This window comes from Oenanthe melanoleuca, chromosome 15 (assembly GCF_029582105.1).
Source record: "Oenanthe melanoleuca isolate GR-GAL-2019-014 chromosome 15, OMel1.0, whole genome shotgun sequence".
Lineage (NCBI taxonomy): Eukaryota > Metazoa > Chordata > Aves > Passeriformes > Muscicapidae > Oenanthe > Oenanthe melanoleuca.
Genome location: NC_079349.1, coordinates 7,952,876 through 7,961,983, shown reverse-complemented (window position 1 = coordinate 7,961,983; position 9,108 = coordinate 7,952,876). Strand labels below are relative to the sequence as shown.

Genomic DNA, 9,108 nt, shown 5'->3' with positions numbered 1-9,108 from the left:
CCTCCCCTGAGGGCCGCCACGCCGCGGGCTCTGATTGGCCACTTCCTTCCTTGCCTGTTCGCCGCAGCCCAATGAGAGCGAGCGGCGGGCGGAGTGCTGGCGGGGATTGGCTGAGCGCGGCGGTGGGCGGGGCGAGCTGTGGGCCCGCGCGGGGGAGCGGAAGCGTCGCGCTGAGGGCGGTAGCGACGGCTGGGCTGAGGGGGCGGTGGGGCCGGCCGGGTGCGGCGCGATGCGTGGCGGCTACCGCCTCTTCCTGCTGCTGCTCCTGGCGCTGCTGCCCGGGCTGTTCCACGGCAGGGAGTCGGCGCCGGGCGCCGTGACTTGTGGCTCGGTGCTGAAACTGCTCAACACCCGGCACAGCGTGCGGCTCCACTCGCACGAGGTCAAGTACGGCTCCGGTGAGCAGGTCCCGGCCGGGGAGCGGGAAAATGGTGGGGCACGGGCTGTGAGGGGGCCGAGGAAGCGGGGGGAGGGACAGGCGGTGTCTGGCAGGGAAATGGCGGGGGTGGGCAGGCAGTGAGAGTGGTGAGGAAGGTGGAAGAAGTTGGAGCTTCCCGAGATTCATGTCCTTGGTGCAGAGGGAAGCGGCAGGCCAGGGATGGGGTGTAGGAGTGGGCTGGAGAGACGGCAGGGACAGGCGGATGTGTCAGCTGCTCTGTGGGCCCTGGGATGTGACAGGGGTGCTTTGCCCTCTTCCCTGAGGTATGCCCTGCTCAGTGTCAAGGGCTTCAGCGGTACCATCCCAGTGTCACTTCTAGCAACGAGGGTGTTGGTCTGTTCGGGAACACAAAGACCTTGGTAGTATTTTTGATAAAGGTGGGATAGTGTGAATAGTATCTGTGAACTTTGACAGTTTGCATCTGCTAACACATGATGTGTTTCACTACTTCCATCTGAAGGATTATTTGGTACCTGCATTCCTTTTGCAGTCAGTAAATGGACTATGAGAATTAAGCATTTCATAAACCTGAAGCATGACAACATTAAAGCAAATTTTTGTAGTTTTCCATGTCTTCTTGAACTGGGGAAGCAGGATAAGTCTTGTGTCATTTAATTGTATTAAAACAGGAAGTGGGCAGCAGTCAGTGACAGGAGTTGAAGCTTCAGATGATGCCAACAGCTACTGGCGGATCCGCGGGAAGAGTGACAGCAGTTGCCAGCGTGGGACACCAGTGAAATGTGGGCAAGCCATACGACTTACCCATGTTAACACTGGGAAAAATCTGCATACTCATCACTTCCCATCACCACTCTCCAATAACCAAGTGAGTTGGCCTAAATCTTAAACTTTTGTATAAGTAGTGCATGCTATTGACAAGTCTCCAGTTACTTGGGTTTTAGGAGAATCAGGCTTGAGTACCAGCTGTGAGAAGCAGTATGTCTGTGCATGTCCAGATTCAAGTAAAGGCTTTTCTGCATCTTGAAATGATGTATTTCAGTTCTTGAAAGATGTAATATTTAGTATGTGCTAGTATTGGTATTTCACAGTACTTTTAACAAATCTGCTTGTTTTTTTTTTTTTTTTTCTGCACCGTTGCTACTGGGAAGACTGTTCTGAAATGTTTGGTGTTTTCAAGATGCACAAGATTGAGTACCTCCCTCAACATTGTGAAGCTTGCTCTAGAGCCAGGCAGCTAATTGTGTGTTATAATATTAGGCATTCCTGTTTCCATATTCCTTGGTGATCCAGTCTATTAGTCTCAGTTGTCTTCTTGCTATCCCTGTTTCATTCACTGTTCTTATTTATCTGTCCTTCTTCCACAGGAAAACTGAATCTACTCTTGCAATCATATTTATTTATAATTTTGTACATATCTAGAAGAGCATATTTTCTAACTGTAATTCAGCCCCAGTCTTGTCCTTAAACAAATACTTCTCCAAGACTGAAAATCTCTCTTAAATAATACAGTTGTTGGAGGGTTTCTGTGGTTAGTCATGTCAGTCTTCCATCAGGCTATGTAGATAGGTTGTTACTTTCAAACTTGGAAGATCTGACTCTTTGTGGAAAAGTTTTTCTTTCACCATGAGTAAAGTGGCTGAAGCAATAAGGTCCAGCTCTGTGTATGGTGTCTAGATAACCTGATCATTAAAAGAAGTGATGGAAAAATAACATTTCAAAAGAATTATTTAAGGGAAAGATTGACTCTGAAGGCTTCCCCCAGGTTTTATTTTTCAGTATAGACACTTCATATTTGGTCATTGAGGTAAGATTGTTCAACTGTCATTGTGCAGTTTTGTTTTGTTTGGGGTTTTTAAAGCACTTTTTGCTTACAGGTTGGAATTTTTAGGCACTTTGTGTTCAGATTGTAGTGGTAGATCCTTACTGCTTCTGGCTTTGGTGACTATTGACAAAACAAAACACCAGCACTTCTTCCCTCATCGTTGTCTTTGAACTCTGCTGAGTATGTGGTTGATATTTGTGTGTCCTGGAGGTGTTTGTTTACACTTTCACTTCAGGAAGCTTGTGTCTCTAACAGGAAGTAAGTGCCTTTGGGGATGATGGCGAAGGAGATGACCTGGATTTCTGGATTGTGCAGTGCAGTGGGACTTACTGGGAGCGGGAAGATGCCGTGCGCTTCAAGCACGTGGGGACTGAGGTGTTCCTGTCCATCACAGGGGAGCAGTACGGCCACCCCATTAGAGGCCAACGGGAAGTTCATGGCATGCCTGCTGCCAACCACCACAACTATTGGAAGGCCATGGAGGGAGTCTTCATCAAACCCAGTCTGGACCCTGCAAAACATGATGAGCTCTGAATTGACACAGGATCCAAAATGCTTCTTTTGACTCCGGTGTTTGGAGATGCTAATCCTTGGTCTCTTCTAAGTCCTGCCTTGTCTGTGTGACTTTCTGTATTACTGAAGGGCATTAGTTCATTCTAGGAATGCAGCACTTCTGTGAGGAATGGCTTCTGCCAGGTTCAGCCACTGACATTTATTTGGTGAAATCCTTTCTGAACTTCCAAGCTTTATTGGTGAAACTAGTTCATAAATCTGTTAGGTTTTGTTGTCATTTGTTTGCTTGTTACTTTTTCTTGATTTCAAAGGAAATGAAAAAAATGAAAGTAATACTTTTCTCTAGTCTCAAGAACAATAAAATGTTGTATTTTGTAATCTTCCCAACTATAATTAAGTATTTGGAAACTGATTTCTATGTCCTAGTGAAAGAATGTTAGTGATAAGGAGATGGATTGAGTCTAGAAATGGAAAAATGGTTCTGAAATATGTTGTTTTTTTAATTACTTGCAGTCAGCTAGTCAGTCTTTGAGTTAAAAAGAAAGTATCCATTTGAAAATTGCATTCAATGTCTTATGAGAGTTATATTCTGTATTGTATTGGAAGACTTGAAAATATTGAAGAAAGTGTATATTGAAGTAAGAAGACAAAATTTTAATATTTTCACTTCGTCCAAGATATTTAGATGTTCTAGTAGTGGTGGTACAGCTGATTGTCCATTGGTAAGCCTGCTCTGCTCTATGAAAAGGTGCAGAAAACTGCTGCTTGCTTAATTAATATTAGAATTTTACGAAGTTTCTTATGGTGCAAAGGAACAGTTGAATTTGGCTTACTTCTGTGTCACTCTACAAGATCAGCATGACAATCCAGGTGAATAAATAGTGAGGCATACACCTATGTGGAGTTTTTTTATGTGTGAATCCAGAAGAGCAAAAAACATCTGAGACAATGGTTTGGTCATGGATTTTGGAGCTTCCCAGAGTGGTATGCACTAGAGTGCTAGCAGGGAATTGTCACTGAATGAGTGAAGAAGTTCTGTGTTCCTCTGTGAAAAGATAAATTCCTTCTTCAATGTTTTTTTTACACAGTGTTACTGGACATACTGATTAAAATTAAAAATGTCATATATATGTGATTTTGTTTCAAATTGAAAAGCTCACCAAATGAGTGAGAAAAGTTAAAACATTCAGGTGTTCTGTTTCCATGTGTAAATAGTTGACTGATTACGGTGCTCATTGGTCAATCAGTTAAAGAAGCAGGAAATTGATTTGCTGCTCTTTTAGCTCCGGTTGGGAGCTACAGTGTTGGTGTTGTGTTGAGAGGGTGCAGCAGGCAGTTGAGTGCAGCTTTACAAATTCAGCAGCTGCTCTGTGCACCTCATGCAGGAGTGCTGCCCAGGCTGGCTCCAGGTTTTAATTAAGGATTTCCTGCTAGGGAAGATCTGTTCAAACCCTATGGAACAAGGAACCTCTGTAACAGCATTTCTGTGTAACCCACTGTTTTTCTTCAAAGAAAAAGGTAAGAATGTTTTTCTACTAATTTTAGTTGCATGTGTATATTTAAGGATTGCAGACATTTTGGAGATTAAGTAGACTGGCTTTCACTGTTTTGTATTAGAAGTAAACTTATATGTGTTTAATATTTCAGGTTCACTGATAGTCCTGACTAATTGGTCTTGAGGTTATAGGTATAAAATAATAACTATTTAAAAACAAACCAAACCTGGATAAACAAGCCTTTCCTTTATTAAGGAGATCTTTTCTTTTGAAGGTAGTATATACTTAAACACAAAAAATGTGATAGCATTTGACAGGAGGAAGAAATAGTCTTGGCAATGAGTTCTTTGTCACTAAGAGCTAAAATGCTTTGTGCCTACACCATGTGGGCTTAGTGTTTGTGCACCTGTGGAATACTAAATTGGCTGATAAGGAGGAGAGTTGTGGGCTTACCTCAGTCTGTGTGCCAGGTATTATCCCCACCCATAGATTGTCTGTGCCTGGATGTTTCTGTCCCTAGCAAAGGTGGTTTTCAGTCTTATTTATTACACTTGAGTAGGATCTCACTGGACCTTTGGCTTTCTGTTCTGGATTTGAACCAAATTGGTTTGGTGAGGCTGTGAAAAAACTGACGTTTAGTCCTTAATGCTTACTTTCTAATATGTTCTGGTTTGAAAAGTATTTTTACCTTTTGCTCCTAAAGAACCAAACTGCCACACACAAATATACTCATGAATGCCTTATTTAAAGGCATGTTCAACAATATTCCTGTGAACTGACTCCAACCGAAGTATAAAAGTCACTTAGCCTTAATATTTCACTTGGGCTTGTGTCACAATAGTTGGGGAGGTTTTGTTTGGTTGGGGTTTTTTCCCCGCAGTTTTTATCCCTGTAAGTGTTGTTCTGAAGGACTCTCAAATAAGGCTGGTTGAAGTACATCTTAATTTGGAAAGGTCTAATATAGTACTTCAAGAATTATTGGTGCTCCTAGCATGCTGAATTCCAGCTACACAAGTCATGTTAATGAGGAAGTGCAAAAATTATAGTTGTGGAAATTGGTGGCTTGTGCTTCTGTGCAAGTACTGAGATTTCAGAGTGTGATTCAAGTGTATTTATTTGCTTTGCTCATAATTTACCTCTTCAGTCCTGCCCCGATGGATGAGGCTTAGAGACTTAGAGAATCTGTTTTTGTATTACTGTATGGTGGTGTTTGTTTTCCATATGATTTTTATCATCTGCCTAAAGCTGTTGAAGCTCTAGGGTAAAACATGAAATACTGAGAAATGTAGGTATAAAAGCTGGGAATGCTGTTTTGTTTCTTTATTTTCCTTTATTTTAATGTGATAAATTTTATACCTCCTGTCAAAATTCTCTGTATGGTTCAAGGTTAAATGAAACCAGTTTATTTTGACTTTTGATGCTAGCAGGAAATAATTCCTTCACATAACTGACAGGTGCTTTCCTCTTTCTTGCTTTTCTACTACAAGAACTCTCTGAAAAGATGCACCAATATTGCTTTGTACTCTTCCTTTAAGAAACCAGAAAGGCTTTTGGGGAAAGAATTAGAATTATCTATATTTATAATTGCTTTCAAGACTGACTAGTCTTTAGCAACTATGCTTGCTGAGAACAATCTGTCAGATAATGAATTTTACACATATGTGTATTATCTAGTTCTATATGAAATGACAAAGAGTTCCTTAGTTATGTTAATCTTGGAGGCATATGTGTGCCTACAGATTTTTTACTCTCTTTCTGGAAGCTCTTCAAAGCTCTGTACAATGCTTAGCATATGAACACTTGCCACACATTTTGACTTTTCAGTCAGGATGAATGAGACCTGGATTTAGTTCTTCCAATGTGCTGGAAGGGATTGTGCTGCTCATTGATTCTTCATTCTGAATGTTGATGCTAAATATAAACCAGTGTTTGTATTTAAATGGTATAACCATAATTTAATTTGTGTTTAAGAATACTAATTGGGTGTATCTGTTCTTATTAGGTTAAATTAGTTTATCTTTTTAAAGAGAAGAAAATAGTCAAAACAAGCCAGTAACAATGACTCTTACTCAGCAATATTTTTAAGTCTGTTAGTTTTGCTGAGTCTTCTCTGTCTTCTGCCTGCCTTCCCCAGCACTGAAGCAGTGGCTGGCACTGTAGATGACATTTCACACCTGGCCTAGACAGAGGCTGAACTGTAGCAGTGTCTTCCAGCAGTAGCAACCCACTGGTGCCTGAATCCCTGCTTGGCATACCTGCTGCCTCTGTTAAATTCCCTGCTGCAGCTGAGAACTGGCTGAGAGCCTATCAGAGATTTGTAGGGGGTCTGATGCTAATGCCCCTCTTTCCTAGTTTTAAGTTTGCATCTGTGCCCTTTTGGTTTTGCAGTTTTCTCTTTAAAAATGTCTCCTGTAATCCAGCCCTGGGCCACCAGTCAATTATCTTTGATAATTAATTGCTTCATAACATGGCTGTTTCATCAGCTGCCTTTCAGGAACCCGTGTGTTTGAGGCTACAAGACAGTGCTCATAGTTGTGTCATTTAACTTTTTAAAGACGCAAAAAACCAACTTAAACAGGAATACTTGAAGCTAAGGAAGTGCTTTCCTCTTCACTGTGCTTGATTCTATCCTGTGGGGTAGGAAGCACAGGAGATGGTTTTCTTCTTCAAGGAGGAATAAAACATTCAAGCTGGAGTTGAACCTTACCAACCTGGAGTTATATACAAGGCAATTCAAACATTACCTTAGGGTTTATTATGCATGCAGGTCGCAAACAGTAATAAATTAAGCATTTTAAAACACCTTAGGATTCTAATGGAATACATATTTCATACTTTTTCCTTCCAGGAATATAATTCTTTGGTAGGGCATGCACTATTTACACCTAATAATTTCTTTTTACTTCCTATTCAAAAGGGGGAAACCCAGCATTAGCTCCTTCTCATCTCTTTCCTGAATCAAACTTGCTGTAATTGCAATAATGCGTGGGAATTGATTGAAGCATGGTTAGCCAGTTCCTCTAAGGACAGTACTGGTTTATTTTGGTTGTATGAGCAAGAAGGGAATATAGCGAGCACCTTGAAAAGTCGACTTCAGCAGCTGCACTGTTCAATGTTTCTTTCTATTTAAATTGCGTCAAATTGAACCGATTATAAAAACCTTTTTACTATATTTGGTATTGTGGTAATTCTAAATTAGCATAAAGTTCACAGTGAAATCCTTTGATAGCTCTGATACTGATTCAAGCTGCTGTTCTGTGAGGGATTCATCTGTCTTCTCTCCTTTGGGAAGATGGTGTCCTGCTTTATTAGGATAAGAAGTGTTAGAAGCTGTTTGACATCTCAAGGGTCCCAAACCCTTATGAAACACATTACAAATTAATCAGAATGTGTACAAGCTGACAAACTGTGTGATTACTTCCTATGTGCTTTTTTTAAATTATAAAAATAATGTGTGGATGCTGGCTTTGGCTGTCTGGAGGTCTGTCGAGCTTTGACTCTGATCTATGGCTCTTTGCTTGATCTTTGTGATGGCTATGTATTTATTATCCACTTCTGCTTCATTTTCTGACAGTACTTATTAGTACAAGTGTGTGCTGTACTGAAAATCGAAGTAGGTGGGGTAAATCGAAGTAGGTGGGGTAAAACTAGGTGCAACTCAAACCGCAGAGAACATAAGACGCAGTAGGTGCCCGATGTTATTTTTTATCTGCTGATGCCCTCTCAGCTCCATATCTGCCCGCCCGCCGCAGCTTGGAAGGGTCGGGCTGATTTCAGCCGCCTTCCCGCGGCTGCCTGGCTTGACCGGTGCCCGCAGACAGCCCCTACACGAGTTTCTCTTCTGTGCGCTTAGATGCTGGTGACTTCTCCGTCCTGCCTAGGGAGCAGCCCTGTGGATGAGCTGTATAAAACTTGCGTGGGGTGGGTGCGAGCAAGGCCTTCTGAGCAGAAAGGGGCGGACGCGTCTCGTGCCGCGGCCGCTAGAGCCGGGAGCCGCGGCCGCTAGTCAGCGCTGCTCCTCCGCCTTCCGCGGCGCTGCTGCCTGCGAGCCGTGCGCCTTTGGCAGCCCGGCAGGATTTCTGCAGCGCGGCTTTGATCGCCGCAGATTTATAATCTTCGGGGGGAAACAAATAACATCCGCTTCCCCTGCGTTACACTGCTAAGGCGATCAGCTGCTGCAAGACCGCCTGTGCGGCCGTACCTCCTAGGTGCGCTCTGCCAAGTCCTGTACTGCTCGGTTATTCGAAAGGGAAGTTTAAAACATTAGCATAAGCTCTGAAGCGGCGCTTCAGGCGTTTCTGTTTACTATTTTTCTTTAGGATTGTTGAAGTGCGGCCAGGGATGAAATCTGTTTGCTTACAGTATACATTTAAGGCAATTATCTGTATTGTAAAATACCGGTTTCTCCTAGGTGGGGGAAGAAAACGTACAAAAGGATAGTTTAAAAGGGAGAGGTCCTTGTCCTGTCATGTACAAAAAAACGCATTGCATTTCGCAAGATCTCTACAGTAAAAGCTAAAACGAAACGGTCTGTTCCTAACCAGAATAGGCTGCACGTCAGTGATGGTTACAGGAACGTTTCTTATCCCTAACGTAGCTCACCTGGCTCTCCTCGGCTCATGCTGGACCGCTTCACCTGGAGTAGATGCAGTGCCATCCGCCGAGGATTCCCTTTGGCATGAAAGCCGAGCTGCCATCTCTTACCGACGCTGTGTCGGTTTGCGAGCCGCTGCGAGACTTTTCCCAGCCATCCTGCGGGGATGCAGCTCCTGCTGGCTTCGTGGTTCACCCACGTCGCGCCCCACCAGCCGTCCTCGGTGGGGACAGCAAGCGGCGGGTCCAGCTCCCCTTCCTGCCAGCGCAGTTATTGCCGAGGG

At 43.2% G+C, this 9,108-nt stretch overlaps 1 protein-coding gene across 1 annotated transcript; it reads left to right on the top strand.

Moving 5' to 3' along the window:
* The first annotated feature begins 124 nt into the window (after positions 1-124).
* SDF2L1 (stromal cell derived factor 2 like 1) lies at positions 125-3,628 on the top strand. The gene is made up of 3 exons (XM_056504059.1): positions 125-398; positions 1,069-1,265; positions 2,478-3,628. The coding sequence occupies exons 1-3, from the start codon at positions 230-232 to the stop codon at positions 2,754-2,756; spliced, it is 645 nt and encodes a 214-aa protein (XP_056360034.1). The 5' UTR covers positions 125-229; the 3' UTR covers positions 2,757-3,628.
* Positions 3,629-9,108: the final 5,480 nt, after the last annotated feature.